Here is a 25764-nt window from a genome sequence, read left to right as displayed (position 1 = left end):
GATTCAAGAGAGATGCAACATATCTGCTAATGGAGATAAATATGTACCATCTGTTAAGAACTAAATTAGATGAAGAACTTGTGAAGTTGAACCAACCCATTAATTGTGTGTAATTAAAAAACAATAATGAACTGACGTCCTCTTAATCTTTCACCGTGTCGTTTGAAATACATACTTTTGAATTTCAATCTTTTCTTAAACATTGCAAAAGCATTATCAGATTTTGATACAAGACGAATATCATTCTAAATTTTTTATCGTGTCCTGCTTTGAAAAGGCAAAACAAAATATCTTTTGTATTTGAAAAACTTGACGGAGATTTTCAAACTTTCACTGCAAGTTGTTTGCATGTATGCTATCTGGCTATAGAATATGGCTTGACCAACATGGATGATCAATCATGGCTCGGATGATGATCTTGCAAACATTCCTCTTATTTAACTGTATTGTGGACAAATCCAACAAGAATGAACTCTACATTTGAGGAGTAATTTAATAAAGTAAACTGGCGGATAAACAATGTCCTCAAGTAGTGACCTGTCACAGAGTCCCAAATCCTACAAGGCCCATCATAACTACTTCACACTTAATAGATTCAATATGATGTGTGCAAGCATAAGTGTCGTTGCACAAAATACCACAACAATGCATACTATAGTCATTACCATTGCTTACTAAATGTCCACAGGTTGATCAGATGGGATGCTACAAAAAGCACAATAAATGCACCAAATTTCTGATTTCTTCACGAAATAAATAAGCTCGAGAGGAATAGAAAAATATGCAAGCGCAAAGAAGTCAGATATGAATTAATATTTCGTCAGCAGATCATATGCCAACCAAGGTGGGTCAACTTAGTTATACAAATCCATGTTGATCTTATTTTAGTATCAAGTTTGACTTGCGTTCATGTGCCTGAACCTAGATCACCCCCTTAACATATTCCCCTTGAAAAGGGTTTACATCCAATTGCTAGACAAGGTGGAGCTGAACCACCATTGAAATGATGCTATGCCAACATTGAAATAATACTCAACAGACACCTGACAGTATTGAACAATGACCACACCAAGGTAAAACAAAAGAAAAACATGTCATAGTGAATTCTTCGTTTACAAAATGAATAGTCAAGAATATAGACAGTTTTAGAAGCGCATAGGTAATAACAACATAAGCATATCTCATTTTTAATAAGAAAGAGAGTGTTGATTCACCTGTCCCGACATATGACAACTATCATCCAAATATCTGTGGACATAAGAATAATGATAGACAACAAACAACTACAGGCGATTGAGTCTTTAAACCCATGGGCATGATTCTTTGCCATGCAAGTCAGAAACTTGAAGAGCTTTGCAAATTCAGCCTTGTTACAATCCACATCAGCGAGAGCCACCATGGTTGCATGCAAGTGGTATTTCTCATTCTAGAGACTGCTCCTTGTCTAAGAGTATCTTCTTAAGAACACGATCAAACATATCTGCAATGCTCCCTTCTTTACTGCTATGCAGAATTTCCGATGCATCAATCCCCTTTGCAAACAACTTTTGACCAAAATCTTCGACAACTCTCCCTTTACTGTCATGCTCGACATTGCCACCAAGGCCAAGCACAAGATCATCTTTATTTTCTCTACACTCTACTCGATGTAGAAGCCAAATAAACAGCATCTAATGTATTTCTATTGCTGCTCCGCTAGACCTACTAGCCTCTACATCACTCTAAATCATGAGCCCCTTAAGGCCATTTCACCATCCTATGCATGCTCACCAATCGCATATCCACAAAAAGCTGTTACCTAAACTTGGCTTTGATACCATGTTAAGTTTTATGCCCAAAAATTAGGTAAACAACATAAGAAAAGTAAATAAAATGCTCAAAAGACACAATAGGTTTATCCTGGGAAAATCCTTCCACTTGAAGGGAAAAACCCATCCACACGAGAAAAATATCTCTTTTATTGATAATAAAAGTTCAAGTACAAAGCTTTCACTTGATACATTTACAATGTACCAAGCAATCATATAAAATAGATTGCACAAGACTTCATCTTTCACATGAAGGTCTCATTTTGTCCCAAAACTAAGATCCTTAATATTTCCACATATTTAACACTTAACATCTCCATACGCTTTCCTCTTCACATGGCGCATGACACGTATCTTTTTGTCCCAAAACTAAGATCCTTAATATCTCCACATATTTAACACTTCACATTTCCATACACTTTCCTTTTCAGATGATGTATGACACATATTTTTGCATAATATTAGTTTAAATATAATCACAAATATCTCTTTCAGTTGAAGATGACCATAACGGTCATTTACAAACATATATCTATCTCATAAAATCAGAGATGAAGATCTCTATTGTAGCTACAAACTTAAACAATTTTGAAATGTGGTTTCAAGTGGTCCCCTTCTTTTGTGTTGAATGGGTGCTTCATTCTGAGAATTAGGGGCAAATGAAGTAGCATAGTAACATTGGGGTGGATTCGGTTCCCTTTGCTTGCTCTTATTTTTATTGCCATGAATGGTATTTTGCCTAAGTTGATCTCTCTCTCTTGCTTGCTCATGCTCTTTAGTATATTTTAATACTAATGAATTTGGCACGTGTGAATTCTTTTTCTAGGAGATTTCTTCATTCCTTTTCCAGGCTATCCATGCAAATGGCCCACCACACGTTAATATGAACTGTTTCTTTCTACATCACAACCCTGACATTTCCAATGGAAACCACCACCTCCTGGAAGAAGATGTATAATATCCGCATACTTCCATAAAGGAGAATCAGATTAGGGTTCTATTTTTTGTGGAGTATTGGCATTGCTTACTGAGGAAGAGGTTGATCCCATTGAAGTTCCTTTTCCTAGGGCAAGAAATTGTATACATATTGAGAGTAAACTTTTAGGGAAAACAATGGCTAGATCTTATTGGGAATGAAAGATAATTGAAAAAAATAAAAAGCTTAAGCAAAACAAAAGCAAAATAGAACAAGAAGCTACCTCTTGCTTTCTATTGTAAGCTTGCAAAGGTGTAGGAATGAGGCACAAGCACTTCAATATAGCTCACAAACCAATCTTCCAACTCCTTGCACATACTATCTCTTGCTCAAGACAAAATAGCCTATTTGCACACACAAATGAGTGTTAGAAGCCAACATGAGCCATTTACATTCACTTTTTAGGGTTGTCAAACTCAAAAAACTATCAAATATGTTCAAAAAAGTCACTTGAATGCGGTCTGCTTGGAGAAATTCGCCTGGGTTCGATGGAAATTTGTCTTCGACAACACCAATTTTGAATTGGCTGCCTGCTGGTTTGAACCACCCTCAAATTCTCACACCTTGCCCATATTTGTGGTGAATTGAACCAGAACCACGTACTTGTTCGAACCTAGACGTGGGCCAGAGGCCAAAACGGTGAACCCAGGTGACTAAGCTATAACATACAAGAACCGATTGTCTCCACCCACATCGGAGACTCTTCAGCTGTCCACATAGAAAACTATCCATCTTCCTTTTAATGGAAGACCTTAGTTGCTGATCTGTGAAATGAATCTGATTCGGGTTCGCAAATCATATTCGTGGATTCGGGAATTTTTTTTCCAATAATGATCCGTGGAGAATTAGGATTCATGAATATATATATATATATATATATATATATATAATTGCGAACTCGAATCAGATTCGTTTCACGAATCAGCAACTAAGGTCTATACTAAAAACCAAGAGAAATCATTTTATAGTATTAATCTATGATTCTAGTATGCATCTATGAATCTAGTATACTTGATAATTGATCTATTTTCATGATTATAAAGATAATCAGAACCTTCACATTCATGATTTTTTGATTTTGTGCCTTGTATTGCCACAGATTCGTGCTCAATCCTTAGGATTTGTGCTGGATCCTTGATTCTGCCTGTGGATCCGTCAGGATCCTTGGCCCACAGATCCACAGGCAGAATCGTGGACCCTACCCAAATCCTCACGGATCCACGTGGGGATCTGGTACGTGAATCCAGTAACTAAGTGGAAGACTCTTCTTGACTCCAAGGACAAGTCTCTTCAATCCCCAATTGGATGTCTCATCATATATCTCAGTAAGAGTCTCTTCATATAACTCCCAACACTATATCATCACCATAACCAAGTGATAGATATGAAAGGTACATAGCAAGGGCAGAGAGGAAAGAATTTTAGTGGCTTAAACCTTGTCTTGAATAAGACATTTTGACCTTTGTTAATGAATACAACAACAAAGACATCACAGCCAGTGAAATTGGTTCAGCTAGTAGGCTGGGTTGGAGAAGAAGTGAAAACCCATAAGGGACATGAATAATCAGCTTAGTGATTTTTTGAGTCTTTTTCCCAGCTACAACAGCTTTAGGACTGTATGATATAGCCATGAATTAGATCAGATTGGGTCATTCATGACCACGAAGGTCAAAGATCAAGAGTAATAGAAGGCATCTTTTAAACGGTACAGCAGCTGCAACTAGTAGAGCTGCTGACACAGTTTTAGATAGACCTCTTCAACCTACTTTTGTACAAAAATAGAAGAGCAGTCAACTACAGAAGAAGAGGCAGAGGACAAAAATGTCATTAATGATATCATGGTTGCTTAAGATGAGTACAGTATGCTTCCAAAAGAAGTTGGGACATTCTAATTCTGAATCAGTTTATGAATCAAAGGAAGGAAGAAAGTAAAACCCAAAACCTTTTGAGTTACTATTTATGTGTATTTCTACTTTGGGGTGGAGTTCTTGTTTGATTACCACTTTTAACTTCCGTGCCTTCAAGTTGAAACTTGGCCTGAGCACTTGAGTTTGCATTTGTTGATGTTGCTTGAAAGCAGCTGCATCGTACAATGCCTGATCGTATAGATACTTAAAAATAAATCTCTACATTTATTTTTATTGGTGTTATTTGGGACACAATGTGTTTATGGTGCATGAGTAAGGGATGATGTCAGAGTTGCTTCCAGATATTGCATATGTAAATCTTCCCTTTTGCAGTGCCCTTGAATATTTAAAGGATTCTAGATTGATCATCAATATTCAGCCTTTACACCAACTTAAATATAATCTATCGAGAATATTTGTGCCCTAGTCATGATATTATTTGGGAGGCTGTCTGGTATTGAATTTTCTAAACTTTCATTCAAGTTCTGAACTTTGAATTGTGTGTTTCTTGCTTTTAAGTTGACTTATACAGTTAATATTAAAATAATATGCACACACAGCTTAAATGACATTTTAAAGGATTTAATTCCTTATGTTTGAATTTGAATGCTTTTCAATGTCAAGATCCAGTTCACAGTGATGAATGTTAAGGCTTGTTATATTTATAGGTGTCCTTGAAATGGAAAGAAATGCTAGATGAGAAAAACCTATACACTAGCAGGGAGCTTCGCAGAGTTGTATCTCGAAGACCAAGATTGCAACTGGTTCCCCATTTTGGTTATCTCAGTCTTTTTCCATTCATAATGAAGCTTATTCCATCTGTAAGTCAATATTTACCTTTAATTTATATGAATTAGTAATTACTATGTTTTTCTCGACTGTCTTATCCTTTTCATCTATTTTCTTTCACATAATTTATAATTTCTGATTAAATTTCTTCATCTTATTTGCTGCTTTTTTAATGAGCTTATCATGTGCAGGACTCTCCAATTTTGAAAAAGCAAATAGATCTGATTCATGACAAGACCCTATTGTGGACTGATTGTGGGCTCAGATCACTTGCAACAACAAGGTATACGAAGAAATCACACATGTGGTGCTATTTGAGAATTTATTTAATTTTTGGTGACATATTAATTCATATGCATCCAGCTCATCATGGCATTTGATGTAATATCCTTTCTGGAATAGGATTTAATTAAAAATAATAATAATAAAGATAAAAATAAAATACATTTAAAAAATATAATATAATTTAACTGCAAGTCAATTAAGTTTAATAAAATGTCAAGACGCATGCAATATGAATGGGAAAAGAGTTCATTTTAAAGGGGGATTTGGAGCAAGGAAGAAAGAATGGGGGATGTGAATCAAGAAATAATAAATGGAAAAAGAAAGAAGAATGAGAAGAAAATAAGGAATTGACTCCATAAAAGCAGAAATGGTGAATGGTGGCGACCCTTCCAAAGGATTGGTATTATGGAAGGTTGCAACTCTGTCAAAGGGTAGGAATGATGAAGAATTGCGACTTCCAAAGAGTGGTAATCATGAAAGGTTGTGCTCTCTCAAAGGGAAGCAATGATAAAGGGTTTCCACTCTTTTCGGAGAGTGGTAATTATGAAAGCTTGTGACACTCTTAAAGGGGAGAAATGATGAAGGATTGTAATTAATTTGGAGGATGGTAGTTGTGAAAGGTTGTGACCATTGCAAAGGGAAGACATGATAAAGAACTGTGACTCTCCCTAACATTAGAGGATGTAAAGGGGGGAAGGTTTCATTTGAGGAGGAGATTAATTTGAAGAATAACTTATTATTCTCAAAATGCAACATAGGAAAATGGCAACTTAGTTGTTGTGGAAGGTGGTGGCCTTTTCAGTAAAGTATAAAGGAGGATTCTTTCGAAGCATTGAAGGATCACTTACCATCATCACTCATGAATCTAGAAAAGAAAATCCTTTGTTCATGCATCAATCATTAATTCCTCAATAAATCACGCAAACACTCAATCAACACACTCAAACAAACAATCATCAAATCCACATTAGTCATTGCTTCATCATGGGATTAAATAAATAATCAATTCAGCAATCAAACATCACTGAAACAATTCAACATTCGTTCACCATTATATTAAACAACATTGAGCACATTGTCACTCATCACTCATTTAATCAACAATCAGTTAATCATCACTCACCAATTCCACAAATCATCAATCAAGGAAGATTGAATCAGACCAGCATCTGTGCCTATCCGACAAAGGCAAAAGTCAGCATGCAACAAGGGAATTGTATCAGATCAGGTCTACTTAATTTGAAACAGCAGATTGGAATCGAATAATCTGCAAATTAGCTTGTATTCTACAAGTTTGTGGTATACAATGGAATAGTATAATTGATACCTGTTGATGCACGTTTTATTCTATTGCAACGTGCATAACTGAATACTTAGTATTCCTAGATGAAATGCCAAATCTCCAACTCTCTCTTGAATAAGGAAGCTCGTATGTTAAACGATGTGTCTAAATTGTGTGATCAAAGGAGTCAACCCCAAGGTTCCTTCTGATTGCAGACTTTCACTTGATTGTAATGATGTGATATGTTGGTTATCACAAAGGAACTTATGTTTTTCAATCAATGGATATCAATTACTGTACTTCCAACAGCAAACTACAAAGAGAAAGGGTTTAGGAAGCTATTCTACTCCTAGAATGCAAGACACTGTGAATGTCCTTTCCTTTACTAGACTTAGTTTAGCCATCAACGTCAACCAAGCTAGTGCGACCTCTTAAGGTAGATCTAAGATGTTCAAAATATTACCATTCCATTAACACCATCTATTGATGTATATCAATGTACAAGCAATAATCAAAGGTACACTTACGATTTTATGGCATTCAACCACATGACATACTTAACAATCAACTTCTGGTTTGGTCTATAAGCATCTTCACCAAAGATGCATCCAAAATATCATTCATTCAACTAAACACTACTTCTAACTAACATGGAATAAAATCTTCTCTAAGTGAAGAAATGTAGAAACCATGCAATACTCCAAAGCAACACAAGTAATTCACCATGAAGACCAACAATGATTAATAATTAGTTTGATAGCATTATGGAAACAATTTCTCAAAGTCTCTCCTAATTGCTAATCTCATGTGTGTAAATGAGGAGGCCTTGGCCTTTTATAGTAGTTCAATTATAATGAAGTACTGAGATTGATTCAAGATCAAGGGATAAGATTTATCTACCAAAGCCCTAATTTACCTAAGCATTAAATGCTAGCCAATGACAATTAAGCACCACCTTGTGGGCCAATTAGAAAATTACATTCCTTTCATGGGCTAATAAGAAAATGGATTAGGTAGAATCTTGCAAGAGAAGATGCCCATCAATGGGCCAATGATAAGGTGCCACATGGGCTTACAATAGATCTTTGCATTGGCTTGCATTCTTGACCTCTTCTTGATGTATAGACGTCGATCTTGGGTTTGCAAGCATCTGGTTTGTACTTGAGCCTTGAATCTTCACCTTCAGTAGCTCCTACCATTCCCTATCTAACAAGAGAAATCACCATTTGTAAATAATTGTGGAATTGTAATGATAATTTCATTATATCAAATTAGTAAGAATTAGAAAATCATTACAAACTTTCTATTTTTTAATTCATGACTTGAAATGAGAGGAACTTGATGGATATGAAATCAAATCTGCAATTCAATTCTCTCAAAATCATTCTAATAATTTTTTTTTGCTCCATAAAAGGCTTTTGTCTTGTATTATATTGATATTAGATTAATGTTTCATTTCTAGCCCCGTTCGAAGTGCATGTACTTGGGGAAAAAAGAATAGGGAACAAACCCTTGGTATAGTTATGGACATAGAATCTTGTCAAATAGAAAATACAAGGACCCCAAATTAATTGAGGTATCTGAGAAGGCATACCTTCTTTTCACATCAATTATTCAGCCCTTTAATGGGTATACAAACTATTTTGAATTTTATTTATATATTTCTTTGATGGAGATTCCATCTACTCCTTGGTCAGCCACTTCATCTGCCATTTTATTCCCATTCCTGTATATGTGCTTAATTTAAGTATCTTCATATAGATCTACTAGCTCAGTGGTTCTTTGTAATATAGAGTTTAATTTTCAATTTGGGGTTTCCACAAGATCTGATTGCATTAATAATTATTTGATAGTCTCTTTCTATTTCTAGCTGTTTTATCCCTAATTCTTTTCCTAATAGAAATCCTGCAATCAATGCTTCAATTTCTGCCATGTTATTGGTGGTTTTGTGAAGAGGTTATGCTAATTTAGCCTAATCTACTTCCCAAGAGTTGATGATACAACCAATTCCTACTTCTCCAGGATTTCCTCTAGAAGCTCCGTCAAAGTTTTTATTTGTACCAGCCATGCTTAGGATTTGCCCATTTACATGCAGCTCTATCTGCTTTACTTTGAGATCCTCCTTTTCCATATTGTAGGGGAATAATTAGTCCATACAAGTTCTTTCTAATTTTGTCATCCACTGCGAGAAATTACCTTCTATATCATTGGAATTTCTAAGTTTGTTATTCAATATTTCAATTATGTTTTCTTCTATCTTATTATTGAGGGAGCAGGTGTTCATTTTCTTGTCCTCAAATATTGTTTTGTTTCTCCGTTTCCACAAGTCCCAATAATATAATTGATGGTGATATTGACCATATGTCCTTGTATAAATTATGAGATTAATTTTTAGGAGTGTGTAGAATAATAATTTAGTTTCTAATAAATCTCATACCAACATTCTTTTGCATAGGAACAGTTCCACAATATGTGTTCCACTGTTTATATTCATTTTGTTCACATAACAAACATCTAGAAGGTCCTTCATAACCCTTTTTTTGAAGCATTCAGCAATTAAAAGTTCATTTTTGGAGAGCTTCCCATAGGAACATACCTTCTTTTGGGGAGCAAACCTTATTCTATTATAAATTAAAGGGATATCTATATTCTTGATGAGTTGTGATTGAATAATTTTATTGTATCAATCTTTTAATTTTTACTCGGTATTTATCATTATAGGAATCTGTCTAAGTAACTGTCTTGTCTATTTTTAATGGTCAAGTATCTTGTTTTAAGGATGCTAACTAGTTCTGCCTTTTCTTCAACTAGTAGAGGAGTGTCACCCAGTGATTTTCAATGTCAATGCGTGGATGGATTATTGTCCATTTTTATTATATAATTATTGAGTTTATGCCCCTATAGTTTTGGTAGGGTGTCTTTGGCTATGGGATTCAGACCCATTAAATCTATAGGTTCATATACTGCCCATGAATCTTCCTAGACCTAGGCTGACTCAACATTCCCAATGTTCCAAGTAAGATAATGCCCTTGTATTCCATCATAAAATTCCAAATACATGATCCTTTGATGTGAATTTTTGTTCTAAAAATGTTAATAGGTTCTACATCTATGATATATTTGTTTAAAAGTATGCTTGCTCTTTTCCTTCCAGGATCCTCAAACAAATTCCGAACTAGTTTCTCTCCTCATCCTTTGTTTTGCCATTGCAATTTCTTAATTCCCAGACCTCCTGCTGAAAGAGGTTTACAATTTTTATCACATTTAATCATAGCAAATTTCTTACTTGCTGATGTCCCTTGCCAAAAGAAGTTTCAAAATTTACTATCTGAACTTTTCTTGACCCTTTTTGAAAGTGTAGGACTGACCTTTGCTAGGTAGGGATAGCTGATAAAATAGATTTGATCATGGTTGTTCTACTAGCATTAGATAGCAGTCTCCCTTTCCAACTATCCTTTTTGTTCTCCATTTTTGATAGTAGTGGTTCCCATAGTATGGTTTTCTTTACCCTTTATCCAAGGGAACTCCTAAATATTTACATGGAAAGTTACCAATTTTGTATTTGAGACTCCTACTTATCTCTTGTTCAGTTACAGGCTTAGTGTTTAGGGAAAAGAGTTCAGATTTGTCTACATTTACTTTTTGGCTTGATGCCTCCACGTATAAGTTAAGGATGATTTTTAACTGTCTAGCTACTTCTCTCGTGCTAGCACTCAGAAGAACTCTATTGTCAACAAATTGCTGATGAGTAATTTTGGATATATTTTTAGTGATTTTGATGCCACTTATCTTCCCTGTTATATGTGCTTTGTGTATGGTTCCATTCCAATCGATTTTGATTAAATCCTAACTTACCATTTTAATTTTTAATAACAAAATTTGATTCGGTAATGAAAATCTCATCTCATCTCTCATCTTCAAATTGATTTACATCTAATAATAATAAGCATAATTAAAAAAATTGTTATTTTCCTTGTTTAAAATTGATGCTAATTATTTAAATTTGATGACCCTTGACTACATCAATTTGAATTGGCTCTACTTTGGTTGGAATCAATTGATAGTTTTAAAATCAAGGGCCTTGAATAATTCATTTAATTCATGCCATTTACAACTTCAAGTTGATTGGAAAACATTTAATCCATTACCATTTATGATTAATTTCCCTGTTAATTTCAACCACCCATTGTTTGAAATGGATGCTATCTACATAAATTTAATGCCACACAATTCATAATTAAAATCAATTTGTATTTTGCAAAATTGAGTAAGTTCAATTTCATCTCAACCTAAATTTCATTTTCTTTTTACAAAATTGAAACAAATTTGGTCTCATCTCCATTTAAAATTGATGTTCATTTTGCAAAATCAAGGTAAATTGAGAACTTGCCATTTTATTAGAATATTTTTAGTATCCTAGGTTATTGCTATATTTAGCTCACTCTTCTATAACCTTAGTTAATTGTCATTTTATTTAGGCTTTCTTTTTAGTTATCTTAATTTGTTCTACTTTTAGACATCTTTTTTCATACAACTTTTCTGAACACTCTTTTATAGTCTATAAACTCTATTTAAGAGGCTAGAGAAAATTTTCTAAGAGAATTTTTTTTTTCTATGATATGTTTTTGGGAAACACGAGGACAAATCAATTAAAATTTTATGATACCAGAGCCAGTATAGGTTAAATCAAAGATTTTGGAAGCTTTTTAATATTTGAAATTTGTTTTAATTTTATAAAAAATTTCAATGGAATTTTAAGAATTTTTTTATAAAAAATAATGAGGTGTTTTAATTATTCTTTACATCAAATTTTATTTTGGTGTTTAATATTTTTTTCCTAAAAAATCATTTTGGGTTTTTCATAGTCTTTAATCTTTTAATTTTTTTGGAGGGTATTTCTAATCTTACCCCTTAAAAAATTATCTGTCAAGTTTTAATAAATTTTCTTGAAAAATTATTTGATGGTTTTATTAGTTTCTCCCCTTGAATAATTCTAGGAGGGTTTGTAATTTTTGAAAAAAATGAGTTCAATTCTATGTGACTTGCACTAGGTTTTTGTATTTTCAGGGGCTCTTTGGTTTCTATAAAGGTTATATAGTTTTTCCTTAAAAACTATGTTTTGCATGCTAATCCATGTCTCAAATTCTATGTTTGGTTTTGATCAAGTTTTCACCTCAAAAATTGTTCTTGGTTTTGGTTGATTTTTCTCCTCAAAAATCATTTTGGTCTTTGTAATACAAAAAGTTTGAGTGGGATTTTTTGTGAGGGATTTTTGTTTTAGGGTTTTCAGTATTTACCCTTTTTCTGAAAAATGATGTTTTTGTTGACTTCAAATTGTGGTTCCTTGCAATCTATTTCAGGGCATCTTGCTTATTTGCAATAGTTTGGAGGGTTTGCAGATTTTTCCTCAAAATAGTGGAAGTTGTTCTCAATGTGCGTCGTTGTCTATAGGGAAGGGCAACTCAATTAGCTAACCTTATGTTGGATGTTTTGTAATTATCTTTGGTCATAGGTTTTGCAAATCTTTGAAGGGTTTGTGGCACTAATCTCAATGTATGAGTAGTTGGCAAGCTCTTATCTCGTGTTGCAGACTGTTTTGAAGAAGTGAACTTTGTTTTTTCTAGGCTACTCCTGGTTATTGGCATTTTGCATAACTAAGTACAAAATTATTTGATGCATTTATTAATTTTTCCCCTTAATAAATCTGGGAGCTTTTATATTTTTTTTGAAATTTTTTAGAGTTTTCTTCTATGTAACTTGCTCTAGGTTTCTGTAGTTTCAGGGGCTCTTTGGTTTTTGGGAAAGGTTATATTGTTTTTCCTTAAAAATTATGTTTTGCATGCTAATCAGTGTCTCAAATTCTATGCTTGGTTTTAATCAAGTTTTCATCTCAAAATTTTCGTTTGGTTTTAGAAAAATTTTCTCCTCAAAAATCATTTTGGTCTTTGTAATATGTAAAGTTCGAGTGGGATTTTTGTCAGTTTTTTTATTTTAGGGCTTTTACGCTTTTTCCAAAAAATGATGGTTTTGTTAACTTGAAATCATGGTGTCTTGGAGTCATTTTTAGGGCATCGTTCTCATCTGCAATGGTTTGGAGGGTTTGTCGATATTTCCACAAAATTGAGGCAGCTGTTTTCAGTGTGTCTTTGTCTATATCAAAGGGCAACTCAGTTAGTCAACCTTAGGTTGGATGTTTTGTAATTATCTTTCTTCATAGGTTTTGCTGATCTTTGAAGGGTTTGTGGCAATCATCTCAATGACATAGTCGATGGCAAGCTCTTATCTCTTGTTGTAGACCATTTTGAAGAAGGGGACTTTGTTTTTTCTCTAGGCTACTCCTCGTTAACTTTATTTTTTCTCTAGGCTACTCGTTATTGACATTTTGCAGATCTAAGGAGTGTCTCAACAACAAAATATCTTGAAGGATTTGTAGCTACAAGGCATGTATTGCCTCTTGCATAGTAGTTGATAGATCATAGAACAACCATTAAGTAAAGTATTAGAATATTTTTTGTATCCTGGGTTTTTGCATTCTATAGCTCATTCTTCTAGAACCTTAGTTAATGGCCATTTAGGCTTTCTTTTTAGTTCTCTTAAATAACTCTATTGTCAGATGTATTTATCTAGAAAACTATTTTCTGTTACCTAACTTTTTTATAGCATCTGTAAACTTTATTTCGTATTCATATTAGAATCAATTGCATTAAGTTAATGCTTTGCATTTAAAGCCTTTTTCATCCTTGCAAAATTGATGCAAATGGGCTCTTATCTCAATTTGCTATTAATTTCAATCCCAATTAATGCCATTAAAATCGATCTCCCTTTGCTTAATATTATTAAATATTTAATCTAAATCTCAATACAAGGTTTAATTATATTAAATGATACGCAAAATTCATGCAAATGGGCTCTTATCTCAAATTGCTAGTAATTTCCATCCCAATTACTGCCATTAAAATTGATCGCCCTTTGCTTAATATTATTAAATATTTTATCTAAATCTCAATGCAAGGTTTAATTACATTAAATGATACATTCTACTAGCTAATTTGAATTCAATCTCTAGGCTCAAATTGGTCTCTTCATTTAATTACATTTTTCTCTCTTCATGTAATTCACACCATTGGCATTCAACTCCAGCTCTATTTACAAAGTTATTCTCCATTAAACTTCATAATTTTGAAGTATTTTTGTTAAACTTGAGGCTAACTAGGTTGAAATTGAGTATTAAACAAGGAGTGGAAGCTTCCATTTATACAAAACTATTAATCTCGAAGTGGAAACCACTGTCCACTTAGACAAAGGTTAAAATCCTTAAAGTGGAAACCAGCCTACACTAAAGAAAAACCATTGTGAATGGAGTAGAAGCCACCACTTAGGTAATGCCACCAATCAACAAGTTGAAACCAATACCTACTTGGGAGAAACCTCTTTGTATGGAGTGGAAATTGTAATCACCTAATTTGGGTCTATTAAACTATGTGGCCCTATTACAAAATAATTAAACTAAATCAATACTAGACCTTATTATGCATAAAAATCAACTTTGCATGATTGAATCTTCAAATCAAATCATTTCCTAAGTTTCAACCACCTATTATTATATCATTTCCTAATACATTCAATTAAAAGAAAACCCACCTTTTAATAGAAAAAAGACCCCACTTAAATGTGCACACATAAATCAATTTCTAAAATAAAAAAGTTAACTACACTTAAAATCGAAATCATGATATAGCATAGATTTCACACATGATGAATAGATTTCTTGGGTTTGATTAATCTATTTTCATTTTAATCCTAGATGCAATGGTTTATAGATGTTTCGCTTATTTTAATCTAATAATCCACATTTTCTTAAAATAGAAACCACTCATGACTTATGGAAAATTACATAATTGCTTAGTTGAAATTTACACCAATGTAGGCAAGGTGCAATTGATGTGCATTGGAAATTAAGGGTGACTTAGGCAATGTGCAATTGATGTGTATTGGAAATCAACGTGGCCTAGGTAAGTGCATACAACTTGGAGTGGAAATCATCATTTGAAGTGCATGGTGAAAATTTACTCCAACTTAGGCAAAATCCATTTCAATTCAACACAGCTTTCTCATAAAATGTGTTTTATATGCATTCCTCAATTACCACCAATTTTATATTTTGGCTCATTTACTGATCCACATGATGTTTTTCTTAGTGCAACCTCTTGCTCTCACTTACTAAGGCTTGCATTCTGAAAATGTTGTCAATCTGCTCAAACCTAAAAACCTACAACATACTACTAGCACTTGCTGAAAGGCAAGAATGAAGAGACGGTTTCCATTTGTAACGAGGTGATGATGTGAAAACCTCACAATATCGAGCACCCGGCCAAAGAAATGTTCTCGAACATTTCAAGGATATAACTAGTTCAGAACTTATAAGCTTTGATCAATTCCCCTTTCACTATCAAATAGCTAGGAAATGCACTCAAAATGGAAGAAACCACAAATTGAGCTAAGTTTCTTCATCCTTGATTACTCGTGTGTGCAAGTGTATTCATTTTCTACCTGACAATATCATTAGAAGAACTTCTAAGATCTATTATCTTTGGGTATGTAAGATACCCTTACTTGAAAAGCATCTTGGATAGAGCCTCGTTGACAGTCAAGCATCCACAGCTCAAATGAATGTTGTTATAATCCCCACAAATATTTCTCTATTGCAAGCCAGGTGTCAATAGTAGAGATATTTGCAAGCTACCATAGCCAAGTATTCATGACGTTTCTTTTTAGTTCACTTTTTAAGATAGATCATCAAATTCCAATTGGCATGCCAGAAATGATGTTCACTTGGGTTTGAGAATTACAGTAGCACTAAATTAGACGTACAAATTTTATGCTAACTGCATGATTTAAAGAACTTACGTGAGTAACATGTTGTAATCAAAAGACTTAGGTACTCAAAACACAATGTATGGTCCCCTCCAAATTGAGGACAAATCCTTTTCATATGATAAGGTTATTAAGAATGATCTCCAATTCAAGGGAACCTCCTAGAAGATATCCAAGAAATAAACTGAATGAATCTTATCAGGAAAACACCAAAGTGTGTTGTATGATACACTGCCATTCTCATTGATTAGGACCCCTCTTAAGTAATCTTACTAAAGAAAGAACACCAAAAGTAAAGAAAACCAAATAACTTAGCCACTAAACATCCCGAGTTAAGGGACTTAATGAACACCTATGACAAACTAACAAAAGTAAACTATTAGCTTGCATATTACGAGACGACATGAGTCACTTAAAAATCTTTAGTCAACTTGACTCTTTAGAAACCTTAACTAAAACAATTAAAAAGAAACCTATACTAACCTTCTTGAGCTAAAGGGTTTAAGACAAACTTACTCTAACTGTGCACAAGACAACTAAGCAGACAACACTCAAAAGTACTATATGTATACTTGATGGATATGGTTTCTTTAGATGTTCGAGAGCAACAAGGCTTGGGTGATGGTTCTCAATATTGCAAATTTGTCCTTGTATTACGAGGAAAAAATTGTCACATCAATTTGAAATTCATGAAATTTATCATGTAAAAGTAAAACAATTGAAGCAATTGATAAGGGCCATGGTCAATCCAAATGCAAGTTGTCTTTCCTCAGTCATCATAATCAAATTGATAACTTTCATAATTAAGAGTAGGGAAAGATATAATGTGGCATGCTTCAAATGGAAGTTATTGTTTGAACTCTTGTTGATCATCCATAGCTTCAAGAGGTTGAAGTTGGTGATGTACCATCCTACTAGCATCAACATCATACTTGTGAGTGATCAAAGTAGGATTAGGCATGAACTTGAGTTCTTGGAATATTGTTTCTGGCAGTTTGTATAACACAAACCATGCATCCTTGTGACCCTTCTTGAGCGTAGCCTTAAAAATCAAGGATGCATTGATGAGTTTTCTTCGAACATTTCTTCAAGTCTTTCTTTGAATTCAAAGTCCAATTGTAGCACCCTCTTGAAATGTTCTTCGTCCTCTTCTTCCATGGGAGCATATCTCCCAAATGGGGTCATACTTATCCTCAACTCCTATCCATGTCGTCATATATATAGCCCACAGAGGGCTTCTCCCTATCAACAACTCATAGAACTACCAAGGGCTCAATGACCTACAAATAATGCTAAACAAAAATAATTAAGTCACAAATTTAATAAAAATAAGCCAAATTGCAAAGTTGCAAATTGAACAAAGCTATGCATATAAATTAAAAGTAAATAGTCAAACACTAAATGTTAAACCTTAATAAATTTGAGTCTATGGTTTCTTCACAAGGGGTTCAAAAAATCGACTCATACAAAATACAACCTACTACATCTATCCTGTTGTGGTTGTAGCATACAATGAGGAATTCCACTCCTCACCAAAAACATGTGCCTCAATGCTCCCTTGATTTCATCAAGAATTTTAGTGCGAGGAAATTTCAGGTAAATCTCATGATACCGGGACAAGTCAACGACTTTTTCCTTGTGTATTGCCTCATACTGTTAAGGAGCAATGCATGATTGTAGATAAACTTGCACATGTTTTTGGTCCTTTCCATGCTTGATTTTACCCATTCAAGCTTACCAATATCTTCCAACATGATGTCAAGGCAATGGGCCGCACATGGACACAAAAAGTTTTTTAGGTGCCTCTCCATCAAAAAATTACTCGCAATAATTGTAAATTAATTAGAATTTTTGATGTGTTAAGAAAATTAAAAAAAATTCATAGATGTCTCTCCATCAAAACTTAACATGTTAAAAGTTTATCTCCGCCAACATAACTTGCTGCATTATTCATCACCACATTTTATTCCCTTACCTCAGTATGTTAAATGTTGTGACTTTCTTAGTAGCTTCACATAAGTATGTGACATTTTTACATGTAAGGAAGCATCAATAGACTTCATGAGCATAGTGGCTCCCGAGAAAAAACAAAATAATTATCAATTATCATTGATCAATCAAGAAATCAAAATTAAAATTATTTAATGCATTTTGGGAAGTAGAATGATCAATCACCACCACAAAAAATAATTTTATTTAGGAGTGCTTTATTCCTCCTATCCATCTATTCATCTATCGTGATGGTGCAACCTTTTTGGCTTCAAGAATATCGGTGGTCATCTTGCTCAGCTTTTATATCCTCAACCGTTTTTAACATTAGGGGGCCACTTAACTCAGCATCAATAAGGGCTTTAAATCCTATGCCACAAATGTTTACAAGATCTACCATGCTTTACTAAAGAGACCTATCATAAACAGATTATGATTAAACAAAACGGAGTTCAACTTCAAAGTTTCAAATTGGAAGTTTTAAAATTAATTTTCAAACTTAAAGCAATCAAATAAAAGAGTTACCTAGATGTAATAAATGGAATGTTGCAAAAGGGCCAAAACTTGTAAATTTGTTTTCTTGCAGCATCATGAACCTCCTTTTCCCAGCCCATGCTCTCAAGAGATGGTTGTGTGCCAAGAGTATTGCATGATACAACACACTATCCAACTTGGGTCTTTAGACTCTGGGGCTAAAGATAACAATGCCACTGGGAGCACAAGCAGAAGCACTAGCACTAGTAGAATCATTAGAATGAAAGGGAGGCACAACCAAACCTTCAGCAATACATCCTGTGGATGTGGAGGTGGCTGTGGATGAATGGTAACCAATAACTCTTTCAATTGCCTCATTTTAGGTTCCTTTTCTTGTTCGTGTGTTTTTAACTGGATATAACATAAACGTTTTTCCTCAGTAATTTCTTGTTAAATAACTTATTATTATTTTTGGTATGTCAACAATATGGTATTTAAATCTATTGGTGCCACTATGATTAATTTCTTTACAAAAAAATATTTTGTTTGATTTTTTTGTCTACTAGGAAAGTCTTCAACATATTTCCAAGCTTCATCCTCTAGAGGCTTTAGGAAACTTTAATGTTTTTAAAACATGAAGGTTGTTGCAATAAGATAATTTTATAAAGTTATAGAAAAAATCTGTAAACCCGACATTTTCTAAGAAAAGAATGATAAGTACATGTTTACAATTTTTTCTAACAAACATGTAGGGTTGAGACTAGAAATGAGAATCGCAGCAATTCATGCGATTCGGTGATTTGATTCAAGCTAGGTAGTTTTTTGTGAATCGGTGAATCGAATCAACGATTTGTTGGCATGAATTGCGATGAATTGCTTGGAAAAATCAAGCAGCCCAATTGGGCAACTTAAAAACATCAAAAAATACAAGTTTTTAAATGATTTTTTTCACATTTCTCTTTCTTATAACTCTAAAATGCCTTCTATTCATTGAGTATGACAAAAAGATAGGAAAAGTGAGAGATAGACTTGAACTAGAGCTAGAGTAGATAGACTTGTCTTTTCATTTTGTTTATAGATAGACATGTTTCATGGATCTTCATCTTATATACATTTATGATTTGATGTCATTGGTTTATAGATCTTCATCTTACATACATTTATGATTTGACAACATTTATAATTCTATATAATTATGTCGTGACTCATTATGGTCCTATGATTTCTATTTACTTAAGCTAAAATTTATATTTTACATATGTGATGGATTTATCATTTATGTTCCTTGTTTATATATGTTAGATTCTATTTGATGATGTTATAGTGTATTTAAGTTATATTCAATAAAAGATAAATGAAATAAGTTTTACATTGTTAAAATCTCTAAATTTCAAGGGCTTTTTAAATTTGCTGATTCATGGCCGGTTTGCGATTCGATTCCGATTCATAGCCAATTCGCAATTCGATTCAGCCTTTCCGATTCCAATCCGATTCCGATTCTTGTTACTTTGGTTGAGACTTTGCTAATATTCTATTTCTCATTGAATTATGCAGTTTATATATTAATAGAAGGCATTCAAGATTTGGAAAGTTACACTAAGAAATTTTAACAAACAAATTCAATAAATCCATGAACATACCCAAAAGATCTAACAAAATTTACAAAATTTAACACTTACCTCTTTCAAATGAATTGAGAAATCTTGTTGTGGACTTCTTGATGCTCTCAATGCAAACTTATGGCCTCCCCAATGAGATTTATGGACTCCTTGATGCTCTTCTTCCTTGCTGGTTGCAAACCTATGGCCTCTTGTTTTTCATATTTTATTCCTCTCACTTTTCCTCTTTTCTTTTCATGACTAGCAAATAAATCACCTTTTAGGGTAAAATGAAAGGATATGCAAACAATAATGAAGAGATTTTTTTTTAACGTTTTTCGCTTGGTTTGATCAATGGACGCTGGCCACTCTGTGTCTACATGACATGACTCCTTGAGTCATGCTGGCAGGGCATCATGGCTTGTTTTGGACTCCTCAGCTCACTAATTCATAAAACTTGCACAACTCGTGATGTTCAAGAACTATGACGAGAAGATAAATCTCATGTGGAACAAAAGGGTAGAGCTCATTTGATTTTGATTTTCAATATGAATACAAACTATGAAATTGTGCCCTACGAGTCCTTTAGAGTTTCATAATTTGAAGCAAGAGGTATTGAAATTTTTTCATAGAAACCTTTCTTTTTGATCCTGCAATGTCAGCTCTTCCTAACACTGTGAAGCAGAATTTACGAAGTGTTGGAATTTTCACCCTCCAATAGGGAATGGGAGCTAGATTAGACTTTCATTAGATAGGTTAGTTTTACCCTGCTAATGATCCACGCTGCAGTAGTAATTCAACTTAGTATGAGAGGAACTATTGATTCACATATTTGGTCATCGCACTTGATTGAAAAGCTAGTGCTGTCGTGTGTCTGAGTATTTCTGGATGCCTCTAATTCAGAATCCACACTAGATGTGGCACATCTCTGTGTGGATGCATTGTGACCCACATAGGGGCACTCTTGTGCCCTAGGGACTGGGTTGGGACACCCCCTTGGCATCCCCATTTTCCAGATTTTTGTCTGAAACATCGTCGAAACTTGTGGATAGTGTTGCTTGTCACCAGGGTCATTTGGTCATCTCTAGGACAGTCAGCACTGGGACATCCCCTGATGTCTTTGGTTAGGCACCCATTAAAAAAGAACCACTTAAATTAAGAATAAAGGACAACAATTTCTTTACAAGCATTGGCAACAAATTCATTTGGACTGCATATAGCAGTAGAATGAGCAAGTCATCTGTAAAATGATCCTAAGTGTGACTTACCATCCACAGAAAGAAAGCATGTATCTGTATATTAACAGTATACAAATATATGTCCTTCCCAACAATGGGCAAACATGCAACTGCATAGAACTGTAGAACTAGAAGGAACAAAAGTTTAACTGCATACAACTGTAAAACAAAGCGGAAAGCTGTGGAAAGAAAGTGTAAATCTATGGAATATGAGAATATAGTCGTAACCATTTTTTGCCAAAGAGGCATATGACTGCACACAGTTGTTGTATGATGACATGCAAATGTTTGGTTGAATCACTTGTTAATTATTATTCATTAAGAATGTTTTTGACATTAAATTCTGAATGCATATTGAGTATTCATAATGAGTTCTAATTCCTGAACACAAATATTATATGTTAAGGTTATATATTGTACATATGCATGCTTTATCCATGTTTGTATAAGAAGATTTCAAATTTCCTATATATTTTAGATTTTTCCTATAATTATATAGTCGTCTCCTCATTGTCCCCAAAATTGGCAAAACAATTGGCGTCCTTAAAATCCACCCCCTAACCTGTCCTTAAAACCTGTCCCCTGTAATCCCTGTGTTAACCTTGGTAATCTTCCAATGTAAATATGCTGTTTCTTGCATCTTGTAAATTATTAAATCAACTTATAATTATTTTTGTAGCAATTATGTGTCTATATTGCCTCTAAAGTACTCTTCTAATAAGTTGAAAACAATTTTAAATAGATGTGTATGTGTTTTTTAAATGAGCATTGTAGCCAGCAGTATCCAATCAAATATTTTTATTGAAGCTTTTATCCTTATTGGCCAGGATAGAGTTATACTTAATCAAACGATTGTATGCATTCTGGAAAATTATACTTGGTAACATTCTAATAGTGTTTTTGTTATATAATCATTATCATCTTACCTAACATTAATATTCCTTTTCTAACCCACACAAAGAAAATGACAGGTGCTACATTTGCTATTCATTTTCCATAATGCTACATGTACATACGGCTCAACTCACCATCAAATACCATTTATGCTATTTGTAGTTTTGAAAGTTTTAATTTGGGTGTATTCTTTTTCTCCCCGACATTGGACACAATAGGATAAGAAAGTTTTTTCGGGTTTCAGCTTTAGTATTGCATGCTTATAAAAGCTTTAGTTTTGCGTGCTTTAATTTTCAACTTTTAAGTTTTGATGTTTACTATTGAAAAATTTGGATGTTTAAGGTATATTAACACAATAAAAACTCTTTAGTCGATCAAAATAAAACTCTCGTAAGACTTAGTCTTGCAAGGCTGATTTTGTGCTCTAAAATCGTCTGTTACCTGTGTAGTTCTCTTTACATGAAACGCAACACAGAGCATGACCCACCATATTGGAGGGGACCTATTTGGATTAACATGAATTATCTCATTCTCTCGGCACTTCATCATTATGCTCAAGGTATTCTTCTTTTTGTTTTGTACTTGTTTTATCAATTTTCAGAAATTTGTCTCTTAATTAGTAATCAGGAATGCTTTGCAGAACCTGGACCATACAAACCAAGAGCAGCTGAGGTTTATACCGAGCTTAGACAAAAACTTATCGAGTAATATTCTTGCCATATGAATTTTATGGTTTTAAGAAATTCGCAGGTGCCTTCAAGTATATTTGCTTTTGAATGAAGAATTGAAGTGCTTTTTCTGACTTGAAAATTGTAGGAATATTGTTTTCCACTACTTTAGAAGCGGTTATTTTTGGGAACAATACGATAATACTGCAGCTGGCAAGGGAAAGGGTGCACATCCATTCACAGGATGGACTTCTCTTATTGCTTTGATCATGGCAGAGATTTACTAGTAAGACTCATTTTAACAGAAACGAACTTCCTTCAACATTATATTACTGAACCATATTTTACCTTGGTTTTTTTTGTTTACTTCCTATTTTTGTTTGATCTTTTTGTCAGAAAGTAGCCATTTTTTATCCTGGTAAATCCTTAATTGAGATTTTGTCAAGGTATTGCAGAGAATCTAATTCCCCAAGTATTGAACCATAATTATCTTCATGACATGTGCCTCTTCATAAAATGGCTGCAGATCAATATTAATATCCACCACGGCTACGTAGCATTCTACAGCAGAATTGAAAGTGAATTTTAATCCAAATTTTCCACAAGGTTAATAATGTAGGCATTTCTGAGAGAGATTAGATTTTCAATGTTCATTGTGATTATTATTTCATTTGTGGATTCAACTGTGTAGGCATTCCTCTTATGGGATCCATTTGTTCTGAATTTTCAAATTTCTAAATTATAGAGAATCGGGTGTTAGCAACATCGACAAATTTGGTTTTAGATTTACAAATGTTGTGCTGTATGGTAGTGTTGCTGGAATTTTGAAATTTAACTAGAAGGAAGTATTATAAATATTAAACTCCTACCATTCTCAGCAAAAACACAGCTCCCTATCTTGGAGCCACAAATGGGGACGCACCCGTTAAAATTGGGAAAGTTCTTATATGTAAGCCTTTAAATATTTAATAAATTATGTGAATTATATGTTCCAGGGTACATATCTGATTAATACGATGGGAAGAAATAGATTTATAATTTTGTAGTTTTTCATGGAGAAGTAACAACTCAAGTGTTATCTGTTTTAAAATATAAGCCTTGTAGACGTTCAATATAAATTTAAAGTTATATGAATTATTTTTGTATTTTTCATGAATATTTATGATTTTTTTAACTGTTATTTTTTCTTTTATATTGGCCTTATAGATATTTAATTAAATTATATGGATTATTTTTTCTTAGTCTTTCAGGCATTAAATATAATTATATGAATTCTATTTTCCAGTATACTAATTGACAAGATCAAAATAAATAGATGGATAGATTTGTAATTATATTTTTAGGAAATTTTATGTTTTTTTTTGGTATTTTGAAATTTAATTAAAATGAAGTATTAAAAAATAAATTATATGAATTCCTTTTTATCCATATACTAATTGACAAGATCAAAATAAATGGATGAATAGATTTGTAATTTTGTATTTTCGAAGAATATGTACTTTTGATGGTATTTTGAAATTTAACTAAAAGGAAGTATTCAAAAATAAATTGTTTAGCATGTATTGTATTTCAATTCTCATTCACAAATGAGAGATTTGGAAACTTCTTATATATAAGCCTTTTAGGCATTTAATATAATTATATAAGTTATTTTTTCCAATGTTGAAAGAATGGGAAGAAATGGATTCATAATTTTCTTAAATATAACCTTTGTAGACATTTAATATGAATTTAAAGTTATATGATTGATTAGTGGGCAAGTGGGATAATTAGGAAAACACAATTGCAAGGAGAGAGGAGAGAACGAGTGGACAATTAATTACTTAGATAAGGGTGTTTAGCTAATTAAACAAGGGTTAGTATGAGTGTAAGGGTTGGGTTTGAGTTAGAACTACAGTTTAGGTGGTTTGAGGTTTGGTTAGATGAGTTAAAGTTAGGAGTCATGTGTTTGTATTAAATTAAATTGATTAATTTAATCAACAAAAAGAGAAAAAAAAGGTGTTAAATAATTAAATTAAACAAATAGAAGTATTTAATTAATAAGAAGTTTGATTAATTTAATAGTCATAGGTTGCTAATTAATTAATTGAGCTATAGTTAATTCATTAGAAGGATTGATACAAGTTAATTAATAATGTGTATTTTTTAAATCAATAATGTAAGTTGAATTTAATTAAAATTGATCATCAAATTTAGACGACTACATTTTGTCCCTTCATCATTTCAAGAAAATTGATAGATTTAGGAAGGAGATGAATTGATTAGGTAAAATGCCTTCCATTGTTGAAAAGAGTGATTAAGAGGAAATATAATAGGAGATGGGGATAATGATGCCTCTTCAAGAGGACATGCAGATTTTAGAGCATGAATGTGCTCCTCAAATGGATGCGAGGATGTAAGTAGACGAGTGAATGATAGGTGGATGTAGAGAAGAAGTTTGAGTTGACGATACCCAAGTGGGAGATGTTATGTAGTGAGCACCTATTTTGATTTAACAATACCCAAGATTTGCTTAGATCCTTTGGAATAAATGCCATATCATAGATGTTGCATTGGACTAACACAATGAATACACAAGGATTGCTCTAGCATCATGCTTGAGTCACATGGGACTTGGGGTGGAAATGACCACATGAAAATGATATTTTCCAATTGTACCATATAACAACAAATGATCACATGTTGGAAATGCAAGGGTTGAATTTGATTGACTTAGAAATATAAAAGATTAAGGCTTTGCTCCTAGTTTCACATTTTTTTACACACCATGATATAGATTATCATGGGAACCTTGAGGCAGTAAAATGAGAGCTCAAGAGATAAACAAACATCCAAAAGCACCAAAGAAATAACAAGTATTCTAGACATCTTTTGCTAGAAGGTGGATGATGGATGATGATTGATTTGACGAATATGGTTTGAGGAAGGATACATCCTATACAAACTAATAGTGGATTATTAAACTAGGATTCTTATAACATG

The 25764-nt window shown here is 33.3% G+C and overlaps 1 protein-coding gene across 4 annotated transcripts in view; it reads left to right on the top strand.

Annotated features, from left to right (window-relative positions):
- GCS1 (glucosidase 1) overlaps positions 1-23820 on the top strand; it is a 233206-nt gene extending 209386 nt beyond the window's left edge. The window contains exons 18-23 of one of the 4 annotated variants that reach the window (XM_089819056.1): positions 5360-5512; positions 5672-5763; positions 22564-22673; positions 22755-22818; positions 22931-23068; positions 23309-23820. In XM_089819056.1, coding sequence (XP_089675182.1) covers positions 5360-5512; positions 5672-5763; positions 22564-22673; positions 22755-22818; positions 22931-23068; position 23309 — 558 coding nt within the window. In that variant the 3' untranslated portion in view covers positions 23310-23820. Of the gene's footprint in view, positions 1-5359; positions 5513-5671; positions 5764-22563; positions 22674-22754; positions 22819-22930; positions 23070-23228 lie in introns of those variants that run through there. The other 3 variants (XM_089819057.1, XM_089819058.1, XM_089819059.1) reach the window with 3 other exon arrangements.
- Positions 23821-25764: the final 1944 nt, after the last annotated feature.

The sequence above is a fragment of the Cupressus sempervirens genome, chromosome 3 (genome assembly GCF_028749045.1).
Source record: "Cupressus sempervirens isolate cs-2001-9-10 chromosome 3, ASM2874904v1, whole genome shotgun sequence".
In the NCBI taxonomy this organism is placed as follows: Eukaryota; Viridiplantae; Streptophyta; class Pinopsida; order Cupressales; family Cupressaceae; genus Cupressus; species Cupressus sempervirens.
This window is presented reverse-complemented; position numbering and strand designations above follow the sequence as displayed.